The sequence below is a fragment of the Cibotium barometz genome, chromosome 28, assembly GCF_041138505.1.
Source record: "Cibotium barometz isolate CiBa-2024 chromosome 28, ASM4113850v1, whole genome shotgun sequence".
In the NCBI taxonomy this organism is placed as follows: domain Eukaryota; kingdom Viridiplantae; phylum Streptophyta; class Polypodiopsida; order Cyatheales; family Cibotiaceae; genus Cibotium; species Cibotium barometz.
This window is the reverse complement of record NC_141073.1, coordinates 43723801-43737933: the sequence shown is the minus strand read 5'-3', so window position 1 is coordinate 43737933 and position 14133 is coordinate 43723801. Positions and strand designations below refer to the sequence as shown.

The following is a 14133-nucleotide window of genomic DNA, read 5'->3' as shown; positions in this document are numbered from 1 at the left end:
ATTAACTTGGACACATAGATACTTGAGATAAGTGCAAGTGATATGTTCATTGCTTGAAAATGGTCCCCTTTTATATATCAGGAGGTACACCTTTTGGTGGGATAATTCCCTTCCTTGTGCTCAATGGCACCACAAGGTCTACGTAGTACATTGACCTTGTCTGTCCTTTTGGCAGCTAGTCTTCTTGCTTTTTTTCATGTTACCTTCTAGTCTTTCGTAGATGTTAATAATATCTCTTCTCTCTCTCTCTCTCTCTCTCTCTCTCTCTCTCTCTACACACACACACACACACACACACACACACATGATAGATAGATAGAGTCCACCAACTGAAAGTGGGCCAGATGTATATATGATAGATATATAGATTCCACCATCAATTACAGGCGGGCTAGATGTCCAAGACACTATGGCCCAAGGTGGACCTTGACGCCTACCTACGGAGAGTAAATATCAAGAGAGCCTCTTTGAGGCCCTATATTCATCCATCATGGACATTCTTGATGGATAATGATGATATTGTATCCATTTATATGGTAGTGATGTGTGGACGTAGCTGATAATGAGCGGGGTACTTTTTTCCTCTTTAGAAGGTTTTTCCTTGATCGTATGTATGCACTTTTATGAGTGTAAATAAGCTTATTATGTCACTTCACTCATTCTTATTAATCTGCTTTGAGTGTTGTGCTTCTATCTATCTCTCTTTGCTTGCTGCATCTATATGTGTGTTGCTACCTTAATCTCCACTCCAACAATCGGTATCAGATCTAGTTCTCTTGGCTTTCACCCCCTTGTCATATTCTCCTTGAGTTGCTATTTTGATTGTCTCAGATTGAGCTATCCTCTTAGGTGAACAAGTTAATACCCTATAGCGTGATGTTAATTATGTTAACAAATTGAGCTACTCTTTTGATTGTCTTAGATTGAGCTATCTATCTTAAGTGGAAAAAGTATACCCTCCTACAGTGTGATATTTCGGAGCATTTCGAATGCGTTTCGAGGCTCGTTCGCACGTTGTAAGGTTTTTGCAAACATCTCAAGGGAGTGTCAGTTCTCGAACTACTTTTGTTCGAATTTGGATTTTCTACATTGCAGCAGGAGCATTTGGTGTGCAGACACCAAGGTTTTGCATTCACACTTCAACTCATGATGAAGGGTAATCCCGATACCCTGACGTTTGATAAGTTGGTTTGCAGTAAAATCTCGGTAAAATCAAACTAGTATGTGTCATTGCTAGTCAAAAAAGTAAAGGCAAAACCTTTTCTCAGGGCGGCTATAAAGCCAAAGGTAGAATCAGCCCGGTTTTCTCAAAAGGATGTCACGAAGCGAGTTAACAATTTTAAGAAGAAGGAAAAATGCAACCACGGCTAGAAAGATGCCAAGAAGCGGTAATAAGCCTAAGAAGAAAGAAAAATGAAACTAATGTCAGAAGCCAATTCATTACATCAATTAATGCATAAAAAGTTTGGAGGAGGAGAAGAAGAAAGATTCAGGCATGGCTGTTGAAGCATCAGCACCAAATGCTAAAAAGAAGGGGTCAACAAACTATGTACAGAATGATTAGGCATTCATTGTGCATTGTAGTTATGATTCTTATGTCCATGCTGTATTCATGTTAGTGACAAATTAGCACGTCTGGTAGTTTGAGAGTGGTGCTAGCAAGCACATTACTTCTTAACGTGATTTATTTTCCTCCCTTGAGTCTTCTCCTTAAGAAGGCACAATCACATGTGTAAACAACTCCTCATATTCAATGAAAGGAGTTGGTAGGACAATCACTCTCTTAGAAAATCTTGTTGAAGCTAGGTATTAAAAAGAACTTTTTGTCACTCTCAGCCATTGCTAGGACAAGCCTAGTTACCTTTGTTAGCCTACACCTTCGGTGTTGTTCTCGTGTTGATGATTTAGGATTGTTTTCAAGAGGGGATGCTTATGCTCTCGTGCTTGAACAACAATGCAATAAGCTGGATGATAAGGTGATAAAATGTATTCTGTGGGATATAACTCAGAAAGAAAAGGGTATGAACTCTACCATTCGGCCACAAAATGGATTTTGGTGAGTAGAGATGTTATCTTTGTTGAGAACTTGACTCACCCTATGCTTTTGTGCAAAAAACAACAAAATATACAAACTCTATCATCCAGCGCAAAGCGGATTTTAGTAGAGATGTTGTCTTTGTTGAGAACTTAGTTTAACCTATGCTTTTATGTAAAAAATAACAAATTGTATGCTCACATGATATCTTTGAGCTCAGAAAGCAAAGGATATAGACTCTACCATCCGTTCATAAAGTGGATTTTGGTGAGTAGAGATGTTGTCTTTGTTGAGAACTCAGTTCAGCCTATGCTTTTATGGAAAAAAAAAACAAAATGAATGCTCACAGGATATCTTTAATACACTCTTACCTTTGTACAATGCTGGGTAGCCATATGTGGAGCAATTGAATGCTCAATAAGGTGCTGCAAATAAGTCCATACCAGCTGAAAAATATCTTGAATTTTATCCCACGGATTGGCTTATTAATGAAGCTCACAGGAAATCTTTGATACACTCCTACCTTTGTACAATGCTGGGCAACCATATGTGGAGCAATTGAATGCTCAACAAGGTGCTGCAAATAAGCCCATACCGGCTGAAAATCATCTTGAATTTCATCCCATGGATCAGCTTATTAATGAAACAATTGTAGATGATGTAGTGGACGAGGAAAAGATAATCATACAAGCATGGACAAATTGTTGATGATGCAGTGGGGATGAGGAAAGGGTAGTCATATAGGCATCCAAGAGTATGTCAAAATGGCTAGTGCAGACATTGCAGGACATCAAATTAAATATTCCTTTACCTAGCAGGACATGTACAGGTTCTCATCAGACATCTTATTCTTTTGTGGATGAAGAGGAAGTTGTTTCTTTTGAGGAAGCACAAGAAAATGATCATTGGATGCAAGTCATGCAGGATAAGTATGACTCAACACTTGGTATTTATTAGATTTGCCTTATGGTAAAAAAGCCATTGGTACAAAGTGGGTTTATAAGCTTAAGCGTAAAGCTGATGATGCTAAAAAGGCCACTGGTACAAAGTGGGTTTATAAGCTTAAGCGTAAAGCTGATGATGCTAAAAAAGCCATTGGTACAAATTGGGTTTATAAGCTTAAGCATAAAGTTGATGATAGTAGCATTGATCGCTACAAGGCAAAGCTGGTTGCAAAAGGAATATCCTCAAGAGAAGGGCATAGATTATGATGGGACCTTTGTATATCCACATCTCTCATGAAGTGTATTATTTGCATTGGCAATGCATCATGGTTGGAATGTACATAATTAGTTTGTGGATATCAAGACTATCTTCTTCAATGTACATCTTGGTGAATGTACGTCTCGTATGAAGTGTATTATTTGCATTGGCAATGCATCATAGTTGGAATGCACATCAGTTGGTGGATATCAAGACTACCTTCTTGAATGGTGATTTGCATGAGGAGGTATATGTATCTCAACCTCATGGTTTTGTTAAGAAAGAACAAGAGTCTAAAGTATACATGTTAAGCATAGCTTTATATGGCCTTAAGCAAGCTCCCATAGCATGGTATGATTTAAAGGGGAGTAAATATTGTTTTTTGGTCATCATTTTACGTTAATGACATTTTGCTTCACAGGACCTAATGAGAAAACAAGATTTCAACCTTCAAAGTTGAATTACATGAGATGATAATTTTGGGCTCTTTACATTATTATTTGGGATATAATTTATGCAACATGATGATGGTATTGTGATATTGCAATCAAAGTACATATAGAAGCTGCTTACATGATTTGGTCTTGAAGAATGTAAGGTTGTTTCTAGCACCAGTAGAGATAGGTGCTAGGCTTAGTCTCCAAGATGCAAGTGAATCATTTGATGCATCACTTTATCAGTAGGATCTTGGATGCCTAACCTATATATGTAATACGAGGCTAGACATTTAGTTTGGGTCTCCCAGTTGAGCAAGTTTATGCATAGTCCCAACAGTAAGCATTGGCAAGCTGTTAAGTGAATATTTTGATTCTTACATAGCACTCAGTTCCTTGGCCTATTCTATGCTAAGGGGAGTGCTATTCAACTATGTGCTTTTAATGATTCTGATTGGGCTAGATGTTATAACACTAGTGGTTTGTGCTTTCATCTCGGTGATTTATGTATATCATGGCTCAGCAGGAAGTAGCCACCACAAAAGACCACTTTGAGTTGTAAAGATGAGTAACAGGTAGCTTTTACAGTGATTGTGGAGTGTGTATGGCTCAGATGCCTTTTGGTAGATCTTGGTGTAGTCCCCCACTTCCATCTTCACTGATAGCTAGAGTGCATTAGCCGTTGAAAACCGAGTGTTTCATGCTCACACAAAGCACATTGAGTTGCATTAACATTATGTTAGGGAGAGGCTCATTACATGAGAGCTTAGCTTGGTTTATGTCTCTACACACAACAATGTGGTAAATGTGTTCATGAAGGCTCTCTCACGATAGAAGTTTGAAGCTATTCACAAAGCTTTGGGCTTATTGTCATTTGCCACATATTCACATCATCACTATAGGGAGGGATTTGTAGTCATTTTATATGGTAGGTCAACGAATAATGGGATGGGATACTGTTTTCCTCTTTAGGAGGTTTTTTTCCCCGAGTGTATGTACAAACTCTCATGAGAGTGTATAATGACCTTATCATGTCACTTCACTTGTACTTCAATCACTCTCATCAATCTATGTACTTTGAGTATTGTGCTTCTATCTATCTCTCTTGCCTTGCTGCATCTATGTGTGTGTTGCTACCTTGATCTCCACTCCAACAGATGTCTCCCTATTGTCATCCTCGTTCTACCCACCTAAGCCCAAGATGTATTTGTATGTTATTTTCACATGTTATTAGGGCACAAATAGCTAGTTTTATGTTATTTTCTTTTAAGTTTTCCAAGATCCAATATTCTCATGGATTCATTGTACTACCTTTTAGTCTCATAGATCCATTGGGTCTGTTGAAGATTGTCATTTTGTTGGGATGACAGAGGATACCCCATACATGTACTCCGATTTGTCTCATAGGCCGAGTTCGGTCTTTTGGAAGACGTTAATAAAATCTTTCTTTCTTTCTTTCTTTCTCTCTCTCTCTCTCTCTCTCTCTCTCTCTCTCACACACACACACACACACACACACACACACACAAGATTGTGGATCCTAGTAGGGTCCTATAGAGATTGAAAGTAGACCCTAATTAGATCTATGACAGTTATAGGCATGCAAGTATGCTATGCATAAGAATGTATTGGTCAATCTTCCTTTCATTTAGCTTGTAGTAGCAGGCGGTCATTTTGGGCATAGACATTACGTCCCTAGACCAACTGAAATACCATAGTCTCGATATGGGCACGGAACAAAATCCCCAATCTCTTGTATCTAGCCTACTGGCCGCCGCTGGTGTAGACATCAATCTCCTACCATGAGGGGCCACTTCCCATGAAAGTCCCTTGCCTACCACGAGGTGTCGTGTCCATATCATGGAGCCCATCCATGGGTCCGAAAGTGTAGAGTATGCCCAACTAGTGACACAACCTGTGTCATACCATACTTGGACAACATGTGCAAGCCATAATGCCTCTGTAAAACAACAAAATGCCATGAGGTGATCTCACCACCTCTATATCCAAGAAATATCGTAGCTCACCTAAATCCTTCATCTCAAACTTTTATATCTCTCTATCTACCTTTTTCACATAAAGTAAAAAATTTATATTGGATATCTGGATTCCAATGGTAACAAGATACTTCTCGATCTTGTTTGACCATGATGTTTTAAGTCATACAAGACGTTACGTAACTTGCATACAAAATCTGTGTATTCATTACTCTTATAAACCGGTGGTTGCATCATGTATACTTCTTCATATAAATCACCATGCAAGAATGTATTCTTATTCATCTGATATAAAGACCAACCCATCCATTTGATATAAAGGTCAACCCTTTGCTGTAGCCATAGAATGGACATGCTAAAGTTAGTTGCCTAGAGGCCAATAGATGAGCTTGACCTTATACACCCACTTTTACATTCTATTGTCTTCTCTCCTCATAGTCAATGCCATAGGTCTACGCATAACCCTTGACAACCAATCTTTCCTTATACCTACTCATTGATCCATCCAAGTTATGGTTGACCTTATACATCCACTTATATCCAATTATCTTCTTTTCTGACTCCAATGTTGCATTTGCATTCACTGCTACCATCTCCTCATCCATGGCATCTTCCCATTTTTTTATTTTCAAGTGCCTGCTCAAAATAAGTGGGCTCCAACTCTTGTATTTCTTTAACCACATAAGCCTAATGATGGCTTTTATATCCATTATATCTCAACCTATCAACAGGGTATCTAACCCTCGTAGACATGCATAGACTTGGATCACTACCGTGTGCCCTCAAAACAACTCTAGTTCTCCTTCCACTAGAAGTAACTACTAACAAATTACCAAGCTCCTTATTAAGGTTTTGCTCGGAGCCACTAGAGTCACCATTCACATATTGTGAGTGACTTGTTGATAGATCAGGAACAAAAGACCGAGCTACCTTTTCCTTCCCTTTGTATGATACATGTACCTATATCTGTCCTCAACTTGCATGACCATGGACTAACATTGGATCCATTGCTAGAGGACTATTTAGGTCTACTAAGAACCTATGATTGCTTCTCTACATGTGGGGCATCATCATTACTTCTTACATTTGCATCTTTATTGTGTCTTTATTGGTGCATACCAGCTCCTCACCTTATTAAAGATAACATCTCTCACATCTCATGAGCGGTAGGGATATAACATCTATAACCTTTCTGCTCCAAAGCACAATCAATGAAGATATATTTCTTTACCTTTGGATCTAGCTTCGTTCTCACTTCATCAAGAACATACACATATATAATACACCCAAATACTTTCAAGTGAGACACATCTGGTTTTATACTTGTAAACTTCTATTTAGGCATCATACCATGAATAACTGCAGTGGGGTCCTATTCATATTGTAAACGATTGTTACTACTTCTTTTGTCCAAAAATAATATGACATATTCTTGTTAGACATTAAAGCATATACCACTTCTACAGTTTACCTATTTTTTCTTTTTTACAACACTATCTTATTTTGTGGAGTGTACTTGCATGCATGGTTGTCACGGTACGAAAATACGATACCGTACAATACAATACCGTACGGGAATTTTTGGTACGATATGAAATTTTTGGATACCGTACGATAAAATACGGTTTTTATTTTTTACACTTACAACCTATGGAGCTTCAAGCTTGAATGTGAGAGAAGGTTGGGAGGGAAGGAGTCTACAATGCTTGAGGAACCAGAACATGGATATGTGTCTCTCCCGATTGGATCTCCCGATTGTCTCCAAAAAAGAACCTGGATGGGTAATGCAATACCAAAGGTCTCCCAGTGTAGCGTTTATGACTAAGGGACCGTCCTTGCACAAATACGAGGAGTGCATCTAGGGTGATAAGTTTAGGGACTCCTCTCTAGATCAAAATGGCCATGTCCAAATCTTCTCCCTCGTACATAACTTGAGAATCTAATTGTCTAGCCTACCTATACCAAGGATCCCCAAGTGATGTAGCAAGATTCTCTCATCCTACCAATCAAGTGTACACTATCAGTCTACCTCACCAGATTTTTAAGGTCTCTCAACAACCCCATATGGAATACTGAGTGGACATGAAAGTTGCGAAGTATTGCAAGCATTTGGGATCTTTGTAAAGCAGGGTTTCTATATTTTTTTTTAGCATTTGGAATTTTTTTTTTCAAGGAATTTTTTTTTGGAAAAAAAATAAAAATAAAAAATCGTACCGTATGATATCGTACCGTACGAACCGTACCGTAGGAACCCATTCGTACCGGTACGAGAAACAACTATGCCTGCATGTAAATTGTCTCTTAATTCCCTGCTTTCTCAAGAAAACACTGAACTCATTGAAAAAATACTCTCCCCCACTATCTGATCTCAAACACATACCTTTCTTCTTCTCGACCAAGGCTTTAATCTTTAAAAGTGAGCAAACACCTCACCATGAAATAAACCCAAACTTTCCTAATGTGATCATCAATGAATGTAACATAATACCTGCAACCTGCAAAATTGTTGCAGTCTTGGCCAGTCTCCTTACATCCAATGGCTTTGCACTAACGTGCTTTTCATGCAAGAAAGCATGTTTGCATTTCTTACCAAGCTGGCATGCTTCACATACTTTATGCATACCACCAATCTTAAACTTCAGTAAACTTATAATAATATTTTGAGCCTAATAGACTTTAGTCCACTACATATTCACATGACCAATGCGCTTGTGCCTTTTGTCAATATTTGTAATGATACCTATCCCATACGTAAACATAGTTATCTTCACCTTGGAGTATTCACATCCAAAGTAAATATCGTGCCATTTTTGTTATCCTTTGCAACTAAGCGGCCGCACTGATTTTTGAATTTTTCCTAAAACACCCTTGAGGATTGAATCTCACTTGCGAACCCTACTCAACCATTTGTCCAATAGAAACCATGTTCTTTTTAATATTTAGAACATGAAGCACATCTGTCAAGTACTTCATTTTTCCATCCTCTATAGACAATGACACTTTACCAATATGCGCAATGGGGTGTGCAGTATCATCACCTACTTCTACATAACTTGGTTTTCTCAAATTTTTACATATATGTCAATCAGATTATGGTAGTTAGAGGTGCTAGAATCCATATACCAAATCCTCCTGATCCTGATATGTATAGTATCGTGGAATTGAGCATGTGCTGTATCATAAATAGTTTCTCACTTCATCACCATGTTTACTTGATGATTGCCTTGTTGTAACTTTTCACTTTTGATATCATTCTATGTTTTATAGCAGTTATTTACCATGTGTCCTAGTTTGCCACATTAATATCATGCTATGCTATTAGTATATTGATTTATTTGCCAACCACCTTGGTCTCTCTAGTTTTAGAGTGGCCTCTTTTACTTATTTGTATATTTTTTATTTCTTTGCTAACCACTCGGTCTCCTTTGCCTCTAGAGTGGCCTCTTTTACTTATTTGTATATTAGATTCATGTTGTTGTTGTTATCCATGATTTATGTTTCCAAAATGGCCTCCACCTTGGCCTATAGATGATAATGTGTCTATACCTCTACTTGTATTTCTAGAGGAACCTACTCATATGAATTTTTAGAGGACCTCTCCCAATATTTATCTCCTCATCACAGATGAGAAGAGCAATCAGTTCATAAAAACCAGAAATTTTCTCTCGAACTTCAACGGAGGTCTGAAACTAGCTGTATTTCTCACCAAGACTATTCAAGGTCACTGACACCATATCATCATCATCTACTAGTGATCCAATAGAAGCAAGGGAATTTGCAAAGCCCTTTAACCTTCATTCATCTTCTGAGCTTGGTATTTGTGCCATACATCTTCACCAAGAAGTCCCAAGCCTCGTACATCTTGTATATGCACAATCATAGAATCTATCACATTGACAAACAACCAATATAGTATCTTTCTAGATCTTTTATGCCATGCTTTATATGCATGTATCTACCAAGGTATGACATTTTCTTCACTAATCTCTGGCTCCTTTTCATCACCTATGATGAAATCCCAATATCCTTTTTCTATGAGAAAATTGGTCATCCTAAACTTCCACACTTGGAAGTTAATCTTGTCCAGCTTTTTGCTCATAATCTGGGATATGACTGTTAGACATGATTAGCCTGCAATGGCGCTTTCAAAAAACTTTAGCACTTTCAGCATACTTGCTATCTCCAACACAACGGTACTATAAACCTGCTATACTACAACTATATATGAAAATCAGTCACATAAACATACATCTACCACTTAGAATTCCTATAATACTTAGATTCTTTGCAACCAAATTTCTACTACAACTTTGCACCGAACCAGAAATTGGGCATACACAATTAAAATTGATACTTCACAAAGTGCCTACGAAAAACTTGCAGAGCCAAAATGGACCCTAAAATGCTCCAAATTGCGCAAAATTTATGTTTACAAAGTGGAAAAGAGATGGAAATAAACTTACCCATGTACCTCTTCCTTGCTTGCCTTGTTCTTGCCTCTTGCTTACCTCCTTAGCTCTCACCACATGAACTGGAACTCTAATACCATAAAGAGAATACCGAGGAGAGGGAGAGCTTGAGTCCCTTGCAAGCAAACACACACACAAGAGAGAGCAAGACACAAGAGAGATGGATGGCTGAGTTTTCTTCTATCTTCTTCTCTTCTATACAACCATTAACTAAAGAGATAAGAGTACTTACTATAAAGGAAAATACTCTCCTACTATAACATATAATGGTCAGTCCATAGTGTGAACCCGACTATATGAGCTAGCAAATATAACTGTCACACACCTTGTCGTCCACTAGCGACATATCAACCATAATCTCACCAACTATGGTAGTGGTATAAGTGTGGAAGCTATCAATGTTCGCATCACTAGTTAAGCTCGATATCTCAACACCTCAATCCTATGTAAATATCTTGGTCTTTCAATAAACAATCAGTGATAATCCATAAACTTGTAGGTCCTTGTAAAACATTATCTTTGTTGAAAAATGAAGGAACTCAATCCATGTAACATGAGATTTGAAGCTAGGGGATGTTCACCCAGTAGGTTTGATTTAAAAGTGCAATTTGCAAAGGTGAAGATCGGGGTAAGTCCCAAGCAACTAGCATAGCTCCACATGCTTTTTTAGGCTCGTGTTGTAATGAGTACAAAGGGCTTATTCTCACAGCTGGAATAAGATACAAGCTTATACTTCTATGTACAATAAAGTAGGCAACTTTGGTCACACCGATGTTTATTATCTTTCAACAACAAGAAGCCTGAAAATATGGACTTGAAAACACTAATGAGAGTGGTGATGTGACTCAAAAGGCCAAGCTTACCTAAGAAGGGCTACAGATATTATATCCAAAGAAAAAAAGAGTTCCATCTTTAAATGTGCCTACTTCATTTACAAATGCATGCCTATTTGATTTCCAGTTAATCAAATTAAAGAATAACAATTTCCATATTCTAAAAGCTGAAGCATTCTAAACTTAAGGCATGACAAAATCAACAAGACCTACCATGGGCACTCAACTCCTCTTTTGGGTTGGCTCTTTCTTCCCAAGCCTTCCAATGGTTCACCTGAGGGAATTGGACGAGACGATATTTCACAAAATTTAGCATTAAGAAGGTTAGTTTGATGTTATGGGCAATCAACAACCAAAGAGTCTCAGATCACTTACAGTCCACATCCCAAGACCTAGTATCAACAATGTGTATGTGACATGAACCATGACTAACATAAATATCATAATGTGAAGCTGGTGAAAGCCGTCCGAGGGAAAAAAGGGTGAATGACCCTGCACTCGGTTCAAAGATAGATAATTAGTCGAGAAATATGTGAATAATATAATTTAGTTTTCTACTGACTTTGAGCTTGTTTGAGCTAAAATTGTGCAACCTTTGATTAGCTTTTCTAAGGTTTAATATTGCAGTTGCAAAACTACGATTAGTACGTAATTAAACGTAGTTTTCATTATGAAATCATGCCCCAACATTATAATTACAACATTGTAATTACGTGCTCAAACCTTATTGATTAATTAACTGTCAAGAGAAGTGTTCGGAGTTCGTTGCTGTCATCAACACTTTGATGTATGTGATGCTGTTACAGCTAAATTAGAGTGCACTAAGCATTACATAACCTCTTTCTGCCAAGGAAATGCCCACCTTTTGTCACAATTGGGCTTATACGACATGATGGGTTGCTTATCTGTCTCGTCCTGCGAGTGAGGACCATCTGAGACCTGTTCTTGGTCAGTGCAAGGATGTGAGAGCATCCATATATTGGCCTTTACAGAAATCCATCTTAAGTGAATGTTCCAATCCCCACAAGATGATGAGTGAGGAAACTTTCCATCATTGAGCATGTGGAAGAAGTTCCTACACAATGAGTCTTACTCAGAGTGCTCTTTTCTGCAGTAATCCGAACCCCCGTCTCATACTTTTGAAGTCCCAAGTGACTCATGCCCTTGAGTCTCAAGTATCATCCAAGCTTGACCAAACATAGTTGTAAGTGATAAGGCAGCCTAGGACTGCACTTCTTCTTCACCTCAACGGGTGCGGTGCTGAGAGTTCTCTACTCCACCTAGCCACAGCCAAAAGAGACACCTCCAAGATTGGACCCCTAACTCTTTTAATAGCAGAGTGCCCTTCACATGTGCCCAGCCACTCTCAATAGTGTCCGACCACTCTTGGGTCCGCACCTTGTCTTTTTGGCTCCCCTAAACCCCACCCGTGCCTTGCCCAGACAGTCGAGCTCTCTAGGCTCCCACTAATTCCGTTGTCATGATAGTGGGTTGGTCTTGTGACCTTCCTTATACATGAATGTGAAAAACACTAGCAAGATGTTATATACCAAGTTGTGTAAAGGGGAACTGGTTCATGACAACCACTGTAGATGCTGGATCTACTCTAGCTCAGATCCAATATTACAAAAGTGGTGCAAACTGTCTGGTAGTGGTAATCTCCACCCCATTGGGTGACCCTTATATCTGGTAATGGTGCATTTTTAGGGCTCTCCAAATAGGCTCCTCTACAAAATCAAGCTTTGAAAGATCCACACAGACAACATTGCTCCTACCCATAATTGGAAAAGCTTCAAGCTGAGAAAACCTTTTAAACTGAATAATGCTGAAGGGCTTGCTTCCACTTACTGCTTTGCAGCTTTCGGTGGTGGTTTCAGTTGTAAGTGAATTTTTGCAAAGGCGCATGATGGTGGACCACTTGGTTGGCACACAAATTTTCTCAAAGCTACTCTGGCCTAGTGTGAGAGCTAATGATATGAACCCCACCAGCATTAGCTCTGCAGCCAATATGAATAGAGGTGTTAATTGACTGAACATCTATATCTAGAGATGATTGAACATGATACATATATGGTAGTATAGTTCACCTAGAAGATCATGGACAACAAAGCTTAGTCTAAGCTAATTTACCTTCTTTTATCTTTTCGAATGCTGCCCGGAGGGCTGTTTGATTATACTTCACAATGAGCTGCCAAAGGTAAGTGTAATCAAGAATCTTAATCCTCAAATTATCTTCAAAATGACAGCTAAGCCCATATAAAGAGAAGCAGAAAATGAACCACAATCAGAGCCATGATAATATCACATAATTGGAACTTGTGAAGATTGAGATGAAGATGGCTTAATGGAGAGATGAATGGAAAAGCATGATAAGATTTGTGGAGGTTGAATAAGGATGTTGATGATGATGGGAAGCCGCGGTTAAGATGGATTTAAATAAAAATCAGGTTATTAGGGTGGAGAGTAGAGCTAATTTACATGTCCAATGAAGAAGATGCTGCGCTCAACGATGAGGGAGCTGAGGATGAAAACCAAGCACGTAGAAGCGATGGCCCATGTGGGGGTGTGGACCAGGCTCTCGTCTGCCATGCGCCTGCAGTGTAATAGAAAGGATCGATATGAAAGAGGATCAAGAGACACACACACACACACACACACACACACACACACAGGGGGCTGCACACAGAGACACGTTTAGTTCACCGGCCACGCTTTTGATGATTCACCTGGTTTCTGCCTACACACAATAATTATTTCTTTCCTCAGTATCAGGAGCGCCTACAATGCGGTTCTCCAGCTCAACTCTAATGATAACATGTTCCTAGGTTTTAATATCCTAGATAGCCTGCACGCACGCTATCTTGCTAGCGTAGTAGATCATACTACGTAGCACGCTTTGACTCAGTTGCAGGCAACTAATTACGTCCGCACATAATTATATAATCAAACAAAATTCTCACAAATGCGTAATATAAATCGGTTGATTTTTTCTGCACATCGGTTGATCTTTTGTGGTTGATTTTTTCTTGCATGCTTTTCAAGACGTGTACGAAAAAAGCTATTCCACATCTTTTCTGGTTGATTTCTTCTACCGTGCTTTCAGTTTCTGTACATCGTGGTACGGAAGAGTAAAATTAATGATGATGTGATTAACTTAATTCT

General features: G+C 38.7%; 1 protein-coding gene across 1 annotated transcript in view; it reads right to left on the bottom strand.

Moving 5' to 3' along the window:
• Window positions 1-13882, bottom strand: part of LOC147622843 (MLO-like protein 10) — a 52909-nt gene extending 39027 nt beyond the window's left edge. Inside the window, exons 1-6 of the mRNA XM_086822483.1 lie at window positions 13698-13882; window positions 13450-13564; window positions 13102-13159; window positions 12820-12968; window positions 11347-11463; window positions 11185-11245 (exon numbers count right to left, since the gene is read on the bottom strand). Coding sequence (XP_086678609.1) covers window positions 11185-11245; window positions 11347-11463; window positions 12820-12968; window positions 13102-13159; window positions 13450-13560 — 496 coding nt within the window. The 5' untranslated portion in view covers window positions 13561-13564; window positions 13698-13882. The remainder of the gene's footprint in view (window positions 1-11184; window positions 11246-11346; window positions 11464-12819; window positions 12969-13101; window positions 13160-13449; window positions 13565-13697) is intronic.
• Between the last annotated feature and the right edge of the window lie 251 nt (window positions 13883-14133).